The sequence below is a fragment of the Mastigoproctus giganteus genome, chromosome 1, assembly GCF_048544385.1.
Source record: "Mastigoproctus giganteus isolate SK-2022 chromosome 1, ASM4854438v1, whole genome shotgun sequence".
NCBI classification, from domain to species: Eukaryota; Metazoa; Arthropoda; class Arachnida; order Uropygi; family Thelyphonidae; genus Mastigoproctus; species Mastigoproctus giganteus.
The window spans coordinates 164,361,282-164,378,376 of record NC_143575.1 but is presented as its reverse complement, the minus strand read 5'-3'; the positions used below and the strand labels follow the sequence as shown (position 1 = coordinate 164,378,376).

General features: G+C 35.7%; 1 protein-coding gene across 2 annotated transcripts in view; it reads right to left on the bottom strand.

Moving 5' to 3' along the window:
* LOC150091236 (rho GTPase-activating protein 12-like) overlaps positions 1-17,095 on the bottom strand; it is a 308,288-nt gene that overhangs the window by 168,436 nt on the left and 122,757 nt on the right. For both annotated transcript variants that reach the window (XM_090382935.1, XM_090382932.1), the window contains exons 5-6: positions 15,417-15,527; positions 1,292-1,567 (exon numbers count right to left, since the gene is read on the bottom strand). In XM_090382935.1, the coding sequence (XP_090239061.1) occupies positions 1,292-1,567; positions 15,417-15,527 (387 nt within the window). The remainder of the gene's footprint in view (positions 1-1,291; positions 1,568-15,416; positions 15,528-17,095) is intronic.

The following is a 17,095-nucleotide window of genomic DNA, read 5'->3' as shown; positions in this document are numbered from 1 at the left end:
ATCCCCCTACAAATCCACAATTGAAGGCCGTGACATATTGGCCACAGAATGAACAATTCCCCTTCCAACTTTATATGTCTGTCAGTCTTTGTAAGTTTATTATTTTATCAATTAATTTTCCATTTTTGCTAAGCACTATATAAATAGAATAGAATGAGTGCCACTGAACAGAGGAACAACTATTCAGCCTTTTGTAGAAATTTCAGGAGAAGCGTCTGCCATGCAGTAAAGTCAGCATACATTTCAACTCACAGTGGTGTTTTATTTCAAAACATTCAGTTTTGTGTTACTATCAGTTATAGCAAACCACCCAAGATTTTTTTTTTCATGTAATTTATAGATATATTATGTCACATAGTCCAATTTGATTTGGTACATATAATTTAAATCACCCACCTCAATTCTTTTGAAGTTTTTTAAAATGTATTTCATTTTGCACTCAAGAACAACAATGCAACAACAGTTTACAAAAAAGTTATAATAGAAGTTATTATGATATCTTGAATATTACAATATCTTGAAATCATAAATATGCATCATCCATCACTTAACTCTCAGTACCACATGATGACATAATACAAGAACAATAGATCTTAAATTCAAGTCTAATAAGAAGTATAATATATCATGCAGCATGCAAAGCAAATTATTTCCATTTCCTCAAATTCAAATATAAAATTCAAATATAAAATTAGCATTAAAAAGATTTATTTAGGATATGTTTGCTTTAAATGCAGTGACAGGCAATTCTTTTTAAATCACAGACCAGTAGAGGGAGAAAAGGGATAATGAAAGAGAGTTAGGTAATGTACTTTTTTTGGTAAAGCAAGTAATATATTGGCTGATAGGTTAATTTTTTTTAATTGAAACTTGTGAATCACTTAGCAATTGGAAAACTCTGGGGAAGGAACTAACTCCCCATCAAATAAAGCATTCCTCCTTAAGTTGATAACTTTATCACGAATTTCACAAGTTTCTTAAATCTCATGAACACAGCAACTGTAAAATACCCAAGAATTTCTTTATTTATTGAAATCCCAGAAATAAGAAAACTGATAAAGGTTGCTTCTATATATTTTCTTATCCTTCCATAATTTTTCAAACTTATTAAAAATAAAATAAAACTGACTAGTAACTGAACCAGTAGAGCAAAAATTTGTGAACAAAAAAAAAAAAAAAAAAATCAAGAAGCAAAGTATGGTCGGCATTTCTCTTTCATTTTGCAGATTATTTGCTAATTACACAATTAACTGAATTGTATATGACTATTCCCTTTGTTAACTATACTTACCAAATGCCCATTCAACATATGTGGCCACTGAAACTCTCCAACAGAATTAGATATAGAATTACATTCGTCATCTAAAGATTCTTGGATTTTACTGTCAGATGAAATTAAAGATCTTACTTTCAGCGATCTGTTCTGCAACTCTGGTGATTTCGAAAGAAAGAGCTTCTTTCTAAGTTTAGGAGATATTGCAAGTGGTGAAATATTACTTGAAAAATTTGATGACAGGGAATCTAATTCATCAGCTGTCCCTGCTGCTTCATCGTCTGATCTGGATTTCTACACAGATAAATGCACAGAACCATAACATGATGTTAAATGTGTTCAAATAAGAATTACTGACAATGAAAACAAAATAAAAGCTCTGATTACATAAAAAATAGCTTATGAAGTAATTGTTTATACTTCAGTATAAATGTGGGGTATTATTTTAACAGTATAATAGGGCAATGGAATGCCACTTTTGATTCACTTAGACACAATACATTATTCACAGTTCAATAAGTTTTAAAACAGCTGGCCTGGCAGTGTTTCAGATTTTAAAATGTATAACAGCACTGAACCACAATTTAGTTTTTCTGGTGATACTATGCAATTTAAAAAATAAATATTGGTAACTTATGCAGAATCATGAATAATAGTATTTTTTTTTCCCTAAGTTGAACACAGCACAACTTAGAGACAAATCCTTTTACTGAATGTAAGGTCTGACTATTTTTATCATATCATCAAAGAACTACATCCTTGGTGTTCAGCAAAAGGTCTCTCTGTGATAGAATTCGACTGCATGTAAAACTGTATTAAGAACTTTCATTTGGTTTAATTTACCAAATATCAACTCTTTCAAATATTAATATTTTGGTGGTAAATGAGGTTTTATGTTTTTGCATCATTACATGATGCAAAAGAAAGAAAAGCTCTGATTACATAAAAAAATAGCTTATGAAGTAATTGTTTATACTTCAGTATAAATGTGGGGTATTATTTTAACAGTATAATAGAGCAATGGAATGCCACTTTTGATTCACTTAGACACAATACATTATTCACAGTTCAATAAGTTTTAAAACAGCTGGCCCGGCAGTGTTTCAGATTTTAAAATGTATAACAGCACTGAACCACAATTACATATGTGCCTACCAACACTGTGATATATAAGAATCTGTAATGTTAATATACAGAGTCTGTAATTATTGTATTTAATTATTTTTATTTTATTTTTTTATTATTATTATTATTATTTTGTTATGGCTACCAAACATAGATGTAAGTTATCTCCAAATTTATTCCTATGCTTGTGAATATTACCATATTTCCCACCATATAAGATGCATCAGGGTATAAGATACATCCATAATTTAGCAAAGATTATTAAGGAAAAATAATAATTTTGAGGAACTGATTTATTTTATTGCATATATCACATTATTCTAATTCTTTTTTAAATAAAAGCATTTTTTTACACATATGACTATTTTTATAATATCATACATACTAAGGTGACCCCAAAATATTTTAATCATCTCAAAATTTATATACAAAAAATATTATTCTAATTCATCTTTAAAGAACAATAAGAAAATGGGGCAATAAAAAAAAAGTTTTTATTTATCTTCAAAAACCAGAAATCCATCACTGTCACTGTTCTCATCATGATCATAATCAACACACCCCTTATCTTCATGATCACTGCTGCTGTCTGATAGTGAACTGTCATCTCATCAAACAAAATATTTTACTGAATACTTTACTATGCTATATTTCTTAAATGACTCCAGTGGTTGTAGATGGCTGGTAAGTCTTCATCCTAACATCATCTAGAATTACAGCAAGTTGCGTTTTCAACTCTCCTCTTTGTGGCCTCTCTTTTGCATACACAAACTTGGTCCCACAACAGTAGGTTGATTTCTTGAAAAGGCACCAGGATAGATCCATCTATTCCTTAGGATGGCCCCAGGGGCTAATCTTGGGGACAGTGTGATTTAGCGAGCGACTAGCTTGAGATTTTGAATAGATCTTTTGTCTTGTTCTTTGTTGATTTACTATTTTACATTTTTTGCATGAGTTTGCATTGATTGTCTACATCCCAAACATGTGGGGTGGGCAGTTAGGGGTGAGTCCTCTAGCCAGCAAAACGGGCATAGAGGTAATGAGGAATAGAGGGTTTTGAAAAGTTGATTTGAGCATTTCTGTGCCCTTGAGCGATTGTTCTAAGCTCTTGTGATCTGTCCATTTAACTTGGGAAGGGAAGTTTTTAATTTAGTTCTTGGATAAATTTTCAAAACTTGTGAGATTGTATTTATATTTTGTGAGTTTGATTTGAAATTGATCAAGATATTGTAAACTGTGTTGACTGAATGATTCTACTATTTATTAACATTGTAAATTTGTAAATAGTAGTGGGGTGTTGAATTTTGGCTCTTTTTTTAATTGTATATAAAGTTTTCTAAATTCTATAACTAACCATGCTGGTAAATATAAAAAGTTCTCTGACTGGCTCTCTCCCCAATCTGACTAGGGAAGAACAGGAAGGTGAGGAGATTATGTCTCAGCACAGGACTTTCAGGACTCTGTAAGTGAAGTTTCTGAGGATGAAATACAGGAACCTGGACAAGGCATTCTAACTGTAGCTGAGAAGTTAGTATTGGAAGAAACAGAAATGCAATCTACCCTGACTGATACTGTTAAAAGGAAATCAAGTAGTTCTAAGGACTCTGTTTCTAAAAAGAAGAAGAAAACTAAGAAAGCTGAAACAATGCAAAAGGATAAGGCTAAATCTAGTCAATCTAGAGAAGTTCCAGTGAAAGTGAAACAAACTGATTTGACATAAATTGCAAAGTTGACTTCAGCAGGAAAAGATTTTAAAAAGGATACTAAAACCAAGGTTCCTACTAAAAGGCCAAGAGAAGATCTTGATAGTTCAGATGACCTAGATGTTTTAAACTTGCTAGGTTCAGATAAGATTAAAAATGTCAGGAGTAAGCTAAGGCAAATTCTCTTTCTAAGCAAGAATAATAAATCAGTAAATACTTCGGCTCAGATTCTGGGGATCTGGGATGAACTGGAAATGGCCATCTTGGAGCTCCAGATAGACAACCAAGTCTTAAGATCAAAAGAAAAGGAAGAAGAAGTGAAAGAAAGTCCCAAGGAATATGTGGCTGTAGCTGCTACAAAGAAAGAACTGGTAAAGTTGAAGGTAGCAATGATAACCAGTAAGAGTGAAAAATATAAATCTAGTGAGGAAATGAAAATTTATCTTTTAAAGACTGTCAGACCTGTATTAAAGAACATGAAGGGCAAGAATCTTTGAGCCATTAAAGATAAGCGAATTATTATTGAAGCAGAATCAGAAAAGGACATTGAGGAGATTGTTAAACGTTCCCAATTTAAGGACCTTGGTATGAAGAATGAAAAGATTAAGAAACAGTCCAAAGGTTTTGATATTTGATGTTGAACAGGAAGTGGATAAAAACTTGTTGTTAGAACAGTTGTGAGTTAGGAACTTGAAGGCCTATGGGTTTGATCAAAAGCTTTATCAAGAAAGTGTTTCTGTAGTTTCTGTAAATAAAGTCAAAAATAAGAATGTAAATAACTGGATCTTGCGGTTCCAGGAGTTATTCATAAGTAGTTACTCAGCATTGGTAGAGTTTTTATAAATTGGTCTTCTTGCAGGGTGCAACGACATTGTTACTGTAACTCAGTGTTACAAATGTATGGCCTTTGGCCATATAGCGAAGTACTGTAAGAGCGATGCATACTGTGGACACTGTTCCATTAAAAGACATTCCTATAAAAATTATCCTATTAGTTTTGAAGTGCTAAGGTGCATAAATTGTTAGAGGCAGCATAATTCTAATGAGCACACAGCAGTGGATAGAAGTTGTCCAGAATATAAGAGAGCTATGGAGCTGAATCAGAAGAGAACCGACTATGAATAATAGTAATAAATCTATGTTAAAAATTGTCCAATTAAATGCACAAAGATCTAAGGATGTGGCTTCTCAGCTGGTAAAGGAGATTGAGGAGAGGGCATATGATGTAGTGCTATTGCAAGAACCTTACTCTTACCTTGGAAAAGTGAGGGATATCCGAGTACATATAGGATCCTTGAGTGTGCCAATGATCTGTATGCAGCTATTGTGATTGTCAACCGAGATTTGGGAGTGACTATGATTACATCACTGTGCTACGAGTTTGGTATATGCTGTGAAATTGTGGGCCCTTTTGGATCCTTGTACTTGGTTTCCCTTTACTGTAAATACAATGATATTCTAGAGCCTTATCTTAGGTATTTGGAGAAGGTGGAGAGTAAGTTGAGGACAAGGCCTATAATCCTTGCTGCAGATTCAAATGCCGGTTCCATGCTCTGAGGGTGCGGGATTGTCTGATGATAGAGGTTTAGATCATGAAGACTTCCTTGCATCTGTGGGTTTGGATACAGTTAATGATCCAATGCAGTTGCCAACCTTTTCCTCTATGGCTGGGGAGTCATACATAGATATTACTGTTTGTTCTAATGCTTCAATAGCTTGTGTGCAAAATTGGAAGCAGCTGCTACAACTAATAACCACAGATGCATACCTTATGAGTACGTTGTGAATGGTGTGAAGCGTACCTGGACAGAAACCAATAGATATGCTGTGAAAACTGCAAAATGGGATGTTTTTGATGATATTGTGCAGAATAAACTAAATCTGGAAGGATGGTGTGAAATAAGTGTCAAAGAAAAGGTTTTGTCAGTTACTGAAATATTACAGAGTGCTTCAAAATTGTCTATGAAAAAGAAAAGAAAGTGTTTCAAGAAAGTGCCTTAGTGGAACTCAGAGTTGAAGGAGTTGAAGAGAAGAGTGAGAGCAGCCAGGAAGAACTTTCAAAGAGAAAGAAGAAACGTGGGGAATAGTGTGCAGGACTTAAAGGAATATTACCTGACTCTGAGACACGCGTACTCCTCGAAGATCAAGAAGTAAAAAATCTTAGCATGGCAAAATTTTGTGGGAAGACAGGGAAACTTTGATCCTTGGAATCCTGTGTACAAGTAATTACTGAGAAAATATATTTGGCTGATGTAACCCATAGTGTTGGGATGAGACCCAGGGTGAGACTTTAACGTGGAGTCAGACAGTCAAGCAAATTTTAAATACCCTTTTTCCAAGAGAAGGGGAAATAAGTGCTAATCAAGAATTAGTTTTAAAAGAAAATGATTTCTATTTTAATGATCAAATCGAAGGTCCTTTCACTAACGAAGAATTAATTTTGGCTATAAACCAGACAAAGGATGGGAAGGCACCTGGATTGGACTTCCTGGAAACTCACGTATGAAAGCAGTTCTTCTCCAAGCATCAAGATGTTCTGCTGGACATGTATAATGCTTGACTAGTGGAAGGAACTCCGAAGACTTGGAGAAATGGCAGTCTTGAAGGTGATTCTTAAGAGTCCGGAAAAGCCCATGAATGAATGAACCTGCATCGTATTGGCCTATTGCATTACTAACTATCTTGGGAAAAGTCTATGAAAGGCTACTATCGTATAGACTAAAAACAACAAGGCTCATAATATGAGTTCTGAAAACTAATTTGGTTTTAAAAGAGGCTTCTCTACGGAGGATGCCATCAGAACAATGATGAATTTGGTGGAGGGTGCACGGGCTCGATATGTGTTTGGTTTGTTCGTGGACTTTAGAGGTGCATTCGATGCCTTGTGGTGGGGCAGCGTTCTCTGTAGGATGAACTGCACTCTGTCCCGGTAACCTTTATAAGACCTTTCAGAGTTACTTTTCAGATCGTTGTGTACTTGTAAGAACGAGCTACGAACAAGAATTATATAAAGTAGAACAAGGTGTTCACAGGGATCCATTCTGGGCCCTTGCATCTGGAATATGGTACTCAATGAATTTTTGAAGCGTGACATGGGAAACTCCCATGCTATTGCCTATGCGGATGATTTGGAATTCGTAATTGAAGAAAACTCTAGAAAAGAGTTAGAGGATAAGGCCAGCACAATCCTTGGAGAATTATTAGAATGGAGTAAAAACCATAAACTAAGTATCTCTCCTACAAAAACAGTTACTATACTCTTGAAAAGAAAGTTTAACAAGGCCACCAATAGTGAGGAGTGGAGATGTCTCCCTTAGTATGTGAAGGTCATCAGATACTTTGGGTTGCACTTGGAGCAGCGATTGTTTTTCACAGAGCACACAAAATATCTGAAGCAGAAAACCAAGCTCCTGTATGTCAAGCTCTGCAGAGTCATAAGAGTGAAATGGGGGATTAAAGGTAGAGCACTGAATATGCTCTACAAATGTGTTTTTGTTCCCATATTGACATATGCTGCTGGGGCTTGGTTCAGTAGAGTGGTGAATTCTGCAGTGAAGAAACAGTTGCTGTCTGCTCAACGATTTGCTCTTCTGGGTGTGACTCAGGTTTGTCGAACAGTATCTTCGGTTGCTATGCAAGTGATATCAGGAAAAATGCCGGTGGATCTCTTGGTAGTCCGTGCTGGCATGCTTTACTGCTTGAGGCGGAGCATTTTGGTTTTTTTTTTTTTTTGTTTTTTTGTTTTTTTTTTATATGGCTGGTGCAGCATAAGCCATAGGCTTTCTTGCACCATGCGGCCATTATTAATACTAATTTCTATGGAGCTCCTTGGTGTTTGGTCCTGTCCAGTTGGCGAGGTAGTGTTGAATAGAAGTCTGTTCTTGGTAGAGCAGAGGAGAATTAAAGGTGAAATAATAAGAATATGGCAAAATAGATGGTTAAACTCTGAAAAAGGAAGAGAAACCTTTCATTTTCTCCCCTCTGTTCAAATAATAAATTAAGACCATGGTTACAGTTTGGATTGAAGGCGTGCTTTGTGTTGACTGGGCATGGGCTGAGTGAGCTTGGCTTGATAGAATCAGGATTGTGTGCATGTGGAGCAATGGAGACTGGGCTCCATGTCATGCTGTTTGTTGTTTGTTATTTGGTTTTTAGGAGCATTAGCAACTAAGGCCATATTGCTCCGGGATATGCGGTGGTCATTCCTTGACCTTTCCGCATACTCCGTATTTGGTGGTGACGGGCTCGAACCCCGGTCTAATCAAGAAGCATGTGCTACGCACTGCTGCTCCTTCCCACCTGGCTACGGAGGCGCCGTCCATGTCATGCTTCACTGTACTTATTATCAGGACTTAAGATTCATTCTTGAGGTGGTGCTTAGCTTGAATCAGAGTACTTTGTACTTGCTTTTCCAAGATAAAGCAAATTTTAAACTATTCAATGAGTACATAGTTAAAGTATTTAGAAGGAGACAAACCCTTCTGAATTAGTAGAGGTCTTCCTCCTTGAGGAAGAGGCGGTAACTGAAAACACAGGAGATATTAGTTTATCTTCTGTGGCAACAGGCTAATGACCAATTTTAATCTGTTTGTAAATCACAGAATCAACAGAGTTGAGATGGATGATTTTTCAAAATTTTTGTTGAGTTGCATTTCTAAATTATTTCTTTTATATGTTTTATGATTTTAAAGAGATTAGTGATTTAGTGCATATGGGCATTATGCTCAGGAGGCACTCAGAAGAAACTCTGTTGCTTATATATGATATAACCCTTAGGATGAACACCACAAGAGAAGAGAATAATATATCAGAATTGAGGTGCAGCCTGGTGCACACAGTGTAATAAACAATCCCTTGGTTCTAAGAAAACAAAGCCCTGCTTCCACAACTCCCTATCAAGGTGGAACTGGTCAAACATTTTGTTAAAGCACTGGATCATCAAGCATATAAATCTATGTTCTGAAAACTGACTGATACAGAAGTAAAGAGAGGAATATTTAAGGATCCACAAATTAAGCAGATGTTCGCTTTGCAAGAACTGGCAGACAAAATGATGATGCTGAGTGAAATGTTTGACAGTCATCTGACTGTGTAGTGAATGGCTTTCTTGGTAACATTAAGAGAGAAAATTACAAAACTTGTTGATAAGTTGATTAAAAATTATGGAAAAAATGAGATGCAGAATGTCAATCAAGATTGCATTCTCACCTGGATTTTTTTAAACCAAATCTGGGCAATGTCACTGAAGACTTCTACCAGTGAGAGACAGAGAGATATTCCATAAGATACACTTTCAATGGAGCGGAGGTATCAAGAAGGGTGGAATGAAGCTATGATGGGTGAGTATATCTAGCTCTTGGTTCAAGCTGATCACACTGACTACAAAAGACATGCAAATGTATTTTCAATGATTTTTTTTATTATTATTAACCTCAGGAGGGTTTCTGATTTTTAATTTTTCATTTTATCTCGTTAATCTGATACAGCTTTATCGCATATTTACTTTTCTTTCACTTCTCAGCAAACCTTTGATGCTATGCAAAAACTAAAAATTACATTTTGAATCATAACAAAATTCATAAAGAAACAACAAGAAATGTAGATAAACAGAACCATTTTGAAAATTTGCTATATGGTGCAAATATGCAAAGATTATTCATTCATGGAAACACTGTAATATCATAACATGAGGTTGATAGACACTGGCTGCTTTGGGAAGCTGGCATTATATGAATTTAATGCTAATGAGTCAGAATTTTCACCCCATCATGCGATTTGAGGTTACTGAGTGTTTGAGACCTTTTATTTTTTTATTTTTTTGTATGCCTGCACCAGTGCAATTGGCTAGATCTTGTAAAAATTTGTTGATGTTTAATCATACACATACAAAGAAATTTACTGAGGACTACTCAGATACAATAATTGACAGCATGTTGCTAATTCAGCATTTTTGCATGCTCAGCTCTATTGACAGTCTGATACAAGCATGGAAAACTGCTATCAAAAGCACTTCAAAGATACTTGAATTCATTGTCTTCCTCTAACTGCAAATAAGAAATAAAAAGTTTAATAACTAATTCTCATTCTTCTAATTTAACCATATGTGCCAATTTCATTAAAAAAAAAAAAAAATTTAAGGTTAGGGAAAGTAAGAAATGAAAGGGAACAGGCAACTCACAAGCAATTGGTAGTAGTAGTAGTAGTATGTAGAATGCACTGGGAACCAACTCATTTGGTAAAGTCGGAATCTTGGACCCTTACTCTGATATAGAATTTGGCTTTTTCATTGCTATTTTTATTCATTTATAATATCGACAAAAACACTGATTCTTTGGAAAGAGTATATCATATTGTTATTACTCTTGTCCTAACTATCAATCCTTGAATGGGAGTGATGACAAGCCCATTACTGCTACTTGTATTGTTAACAGTAAATTTGGATCCTGAACCTTTATTTTCATAGAGAATTTGGCTACTTTCATTATTTTTACCTGATATTACGGTATACCTTTCTTTATTTATTTTTTTTTTTCTCCTTTTTTTTTAAAACTGCTCAGTGACCTATCCCTCCCCTCTACATTTTGATTCCCAGCAAGGTGTACCATGTTTTACATTATTAATAGCCACATTAATCTTGTATTAATATATTAATTATATATTAATATATAAATAATATATTAATTAAAATATTAATCTCATGATTAATTGCCACATTAAAGTATTGACTTCAAGTTAGCTAAAACAGGAGATTTCCCAATATCAATTAATAAAAGCCAAATCCATGGCCAATCACATCATGGCAAATTTTTCATAATGGTACACTTGCCACAAGTCTAGAATGGAAGATACCCAGCTGCTAGTCATAATTAGTGAAAGTTGACAAAATCTAACATCAAATCTAGAATTGATACTTCTGCTCTTTCTTCTTACTTTCTATAACTTAACGTATCTTAAATAAACTGTTATGTCTGGTTAGGTTAGGAAAAATGGGAATAAATTAATAAAATTTGGAATTCTAATTTAAAATACAATACATTTACGAAACTATAAAGTAGCACTGGCTAAAATTTGTTGTGCCTGCATCATGTTATGAATAAAGATGTCCATGAGATGCTGCAGAGTGACATGCCACATATCGTTATTTCTAAACAGTCCTCTAAAAACCTTTGTGTGTTCAGGAAAATTCAATGTTATCAAGATTGACTATAAATATGCTTGATATATAAAAACTGTTGTTTTATCATAGTCTCATAAATTCCTGCATCTCATCTGCACAAGTCTAGCTCAATACAGCAAAGTACAGAAGAACAGAAGAGCAGAACAAAAAAAAAAAAAAAACACGGATGTCATGATATTGATGCATCAGGCCATCATCATATTTTTGACAAAAGAAGAGAATAGACCAAAAGCTGTTGACGAATGTATGAAAGCTGTATATGATCATGTTGCCCCTTCTGAATATCAGATAAAAATTTTGGTCTAAGCAATTTAAATGGGGTTGAGAATCCAGATATGACGACACCTGCTCAGGATGACCAATGGATTTGACAACTACAGAAATATAACAAAAATCTGAAGGTCCGGTTATGCTTGACAGATGTATTAAAGTGTCAACGACTGAGACAATGACTAGAGTGTCAATTACCAGCTCCTCAGAAAATATATTTCTGAGGTGGTAATGACCACCTCCATGAACACATGGTCATGTTAAAAGTTAGTTCTCACTGGATTCCAAAGATGCCCACACCTCTACAGAAACAGTACAGGGTTCACATTTTTTTTGAGGAAAATTTACACATTCATGATGCAAATACACAAGGATGGCTCTGCATAATACATGTATACATGTAAGAAACACATCTTGAAGGAAACACATGAAGTTTTGCTTTCAAGTATTGTAACTGGTAATAAAAATAAATTCGTCACTGGGATCTAGAAACAAAATAGAAGTCCATGTAATGTTAACACCCTGAATATTGATTGTGACTAGGGTTTGTCGAACAGTATCTTCGGTTGCTATGCAAGTGATATCAGGAAAAATGCCGGCGGATCTCTTGGTAGTCCGTGCTGGCATGCTTTACTGCTTGAGGCGGGGCATTTCGGTTTTTTTTTTTTTTTTTTTTATATGGCTGGTGCAGCATAAGCCATAGGCTTTCTTGCACCATGCGGCCATTATTAATACTAATTTCTATGGAGCTCCTTGGTGTTTGGTCCTGTCCAGTTGGCGAGGTAGTGTTGAATAGAAGTGAACTAGTGGGCCGCTTTCTCGCTCAGCATGGGAACATTGTTGGATTTAAAAGATGACCATTTTCTATACCAACATGTTTGGAGAGGCAAAAAGAAAAAGCAATACCCTTGATCTGGTTATTAGCAGTAATTTTTCATCTATTAAGAATCTTCAGGTAAAGGAACCGCTAGGTAGCAGTGATCATAGCGCATCAACATGAGATTTATTTAAAAATATAACTACTGTCATGGGAAAAGAGAAGGATTCTGCTTCAGAAATTCCTTAAAATGGCCTTAGACAGCTCCTAATTTCTTTTCAGTTGGACAATTGATGTTTTGGCAAATGCAACTGCCAAATGGAAAGTGTTCAGAGAAGTAATTAAGCAGAGAAACTACTAAGCTGCTTTATATGAAGAAGAAACTGTTCAATTTTCAGAACTAAATGGATATCAGATGAACTGATTAAACTAGTTGTTGATGGTTTTTAGATGCATCTGGAACTTATGTCACGAGTTGCTGATGCACCTATGACATAAGTTGCACCATTGTGTATTGTCTGTATACATGTGTTCATGGAATGATTTGCATGTTGTGCAGGCTGATAAACCCCAGAATTACTGACAAGGAAATCCTGCTCCCTCTGACTAAGATCAGCTAATTACAGCCCTGAGTGCAGAGGACTTTTAGAAATTCTTACAGTCTATGATAGGTCAGATAAGCCCAGACCTCTTCAAATGAGTCATAAGTCTGAAATCACTATACTATTACAGAAAATTATTAGTGACAAAGAAGGAAAATACATGGGATGGATGAGACTAGCAGCAAAAAACAAAAATACATGAGATGATTATAAATTATCAGGCAACAGAGAGAGAGGGACCTACACTAATCAAGTTATTGAAAGAGTCAGGCATGCTGAGGCAGATTATGTCAAGATTTGGCTTAGAACACAGAGAATTCTTTGTTTATATCTACACTAAAAGGAAAGTGATTAAATACATTAGTCCAATGGATATGAATGGCATAACTATTGATGATCCTGTATGATGGGGGAGGGTCTCCAATTTACTTAGATACTGCAAACCACACAATTTAGCTATAGAGCTATTTGGAGTGGGTTGCTGAGTCATTCTAAGCATTTTTTGAGTTCCCTTAAAGATTAGTTTTTTTTAAATGGGGACAGAAAAATATCTGTTGTTTTCAATAGAAAAGAGTGGAAGTTTTTATTTAGGAAACTGTGCAGTGTTGTTTAATACAGTGGATTCCAGTTATTTGGGCTACCAGTTAATCAGGGCGGCCGTTTATTTGGGGCAAATCTGAAAAAACAGAAACCAATCGAGAAAATAGCTAGGGTTTACTTCGCTTAATTGGGACAGCATGCCGTTTAATCGGGGCAGGAGACCGCAGCACTGGAGATTACCCTATGATTGTCTCCGACGGTACCACGTGGTTCAGTTGAAATTCTGGAGGTCACAACCATAAAACAATTAGCAGTCACCTGTTTATTGGGCTTTTCTGTTAGTGAAATCTATCATAAATGGAAAGTAAACTCCATCTCACTGAATTTGCGATAATACCGATAGATGGAATTCTGTGGGTTATTATGGTGAAATGTGTTTACACTTCTATGAAATCTTCAATCATATAAAAAAATTAATTTTCAGATCTTCTCTTCATTCCTATTTTTAAAGCTTTGTAACTTGTTACTCCGTTCTCACTTGCGCATATCGTGTTACTTGCAATTTGTGTGTGCCGTGTTCTTTGTTATTGATTGCTTATCTTTTTACTGTTTTAAATTTTAACCCCCACCCACAAATGTCAGTAAACAGAAATGTCAACTAGTTCATATGTACATATTACAGTACATATTAATTATTCCGATTATCACGTATATTCTTCCGATTATCACGTATATTCTTCTGATTTTCACGTATCATTTAATTTTTTAATTGGTAAGGTAATAAAGGGTAAATGTGTGCTTAATATATCTTTACTTTTATAGCCTGTGGATAATATTCCTCCTATTTTCACTAATTAGAATCACTGTTTAATAGAATTAAAATTCAATTCACAAACGTGATCACAATGACTGGCGCTTAGTACACATTGTATAGTGAACGGTACTTTACTATGGTGAGTTCGTCATAACGTGATTTGATTTGATTGTACAAGATCAAATCAGGATTTGATTTGATCTAACAAGATTTGTAAACCTTTTTGATATGATAATTAGTTTTTTAGAAAGTGAAGGAGACACAGATTTAGCAAAGGAGATCAGCAAACACAAAAACAACATATTCTATATGGCTTGGATTTTTCGAAAACTTAATGAAGTATCACTGCAACTTCAAGAGAAATTAACTACAGTGATAGACTTGCAAATGCATATTAAAAGCCTTCACAGAAAAACTGGAAATTTTTGAAAGTAATTTAATGAGAAAACAATTTCATGGTATGCAAGAGTTAGCTGAAATCAATGAAATTCAAATTCTTAAGATCAGTCTTTCTTTCTTTGATCATTCTTTGAAAATTATTCAAAGAATTTGTGTTCTTTAAAAGGTAAAAAGCAAACTAGATTTTCAGATTTATTTTCTTTTGAAGTGAAGCTGTGGATGTTAGATCCAACTGAACTTCTTTATCCAACAATGTGGTCTGAAATGGCCAAAGTATTCTTTGTTTTCCAAGTCATATATTGTTGAAAGTGGTTTTAGCTTAGTAAATAAAATATTAACACAGGAAAGAAACAAAATTGACATATATTCAAGAGAAAACAGAATTAAACTTACTAACATCATAATGAACATTGAACTTTTAGCTAAGAAGCATCAGGCTCAGGGATCCCATTGAATAAAAAGAGTAATAAGTATAAAGTATTTCTTGTTTAAAATTTTATGGGGGGGGGGGGCAATTAGGAAAAAAAACTGGCTAAAAAAGCCATTTAGGGAGCAATAAACAAAAAAGGTTGAGAAACACTGCTTTAAAGTAAGAATAGTGGTACAGAAAAACTAAGCCTACTTTATGAAAATTAATAACTATTATACATGCTACTCAAAGAGAAATGATTTTTTTTTAAGAATAAAGCAGCTCACCTCTGTAGCAGCACTCTCAGCAACAGTAATATCTGGTAATTCCCAAAATGATTCTTTACTGTTTTCTTCATAATAGTACACTTTATTATTGTCATCCAAAGACGAGAACCACTATAAATAATAAAACAGTTTTAAAATATTGCACAAAATATAAATTAAAAAAACTGTGTCTATATGTGTGTGTGCACTCCTACACACATTGGGAAAAAGACATCACTGGCTGGAGTAATATATACATACACACATATATATATACAGGGTGTTTCAGTTAAACGTTTCAGAACTTCTAAGAGGGGTAGGGTACATCCTGACAACTCGAAATCATATAGCAATGTGGGGTCGGAAATGCTTTCCTGAAGCGGTGTTGTACACAGAAGCACCATAAAGAAAAGAGACCGTAAGTGAGAAATCGTTTTAATAATACATGAAAAGAAGCAAAAGGTACATGGATTAAAGTAAGTGTTCGAAGTTTCTTCCACGGGCTACAATGCACGCCTCACATCTCCGACGCATGGACATCCGAACATTCTGGAATACTCCAGGCGAATTTCGAATTTCTTCGGCAGCTACTGCGATTCTTGCAACCAGCTCCTCGGCATTGTCAACAGGGGTGTCATAAACTAGCGATTTCATATGACCCCAGAAATAAAAATCAAGACATGATAGGTCGGGTGACCGAGCAGGCCAACGCACGGGACCACCACGTCCGATCCACTGTTGACCAAATGTGACATCCAGGTAGTTACGAACATCTCCGCTATAATGGGCAGGGGCTCCATCGTGTTGGAACTACATTGTCTGTTGCGTCGATGCAGAAATCTGTTCATCTCTCAAAAGTTGTGGCAATACTTGCTGCAGAAAGGTCAAGTAGATAGGTCCGGTTAGACGACACGGTAACAGGTAAGGTCCGATGAGGTGATCTCCCATAATACCGGCCCATACAGTGACCGAAAATCGAATCTGTGCTGCACGACGTCGTATTGCATGCGGGTTCTCGACCGCCCAGATATGGTCGTTATGCGTGTTGAAAATTCCTTCCCTTGTGAAGGATGCCTCATCGGAAAACAACACTTCAGCAGGAAAAAGGGGATTTGTAGCACATTTTCCAAGGTACCACTGTGCGAAAGCAATACGAGGTGCATAATCCTCCGGTTGCTGTGTCTGGACACGCTGCACGTGAAACGGATGCATGTCTTGTTCTCGGAGAATCCTCCAGACGCTGCAATGGGAAACCCCGACTGCGTTTGCTAGACTTCGTGTACTCGTTCTTGGATTCCCCTGTACATGCTGCAGCACATTCTGTTCGACGGCTGGAGTCCGTGCTGTTCTTACCCTGTCCCTGTCAGCTCTTTCAAATGAACCTCTCTCAGCTAACCTCTGGTGCAGTCTTGCAAAGAAATTATGACTGGGAATACGCCTCGTCGGATATCGTTCCGCGTACAAACGCTGTGCGGCTGGCCCACTACAATTTGCAGCCCCGTACGCCAAATGCATATCGGCTAACTCTGCGTTCGTGTAATCATCCATCCTACTAACTTGGCGTTCTTGTTCAAGAAATTCGAAATTCGCCTGGAGTATTCCAGAATGTTCGGATGTCCATGCGTCGGAGTGTGAGGCGTGCATTGTAGCCCTTGGAAGAAACTTCGAACACTTACTTTAATCCATGTACCTTTTGCTTC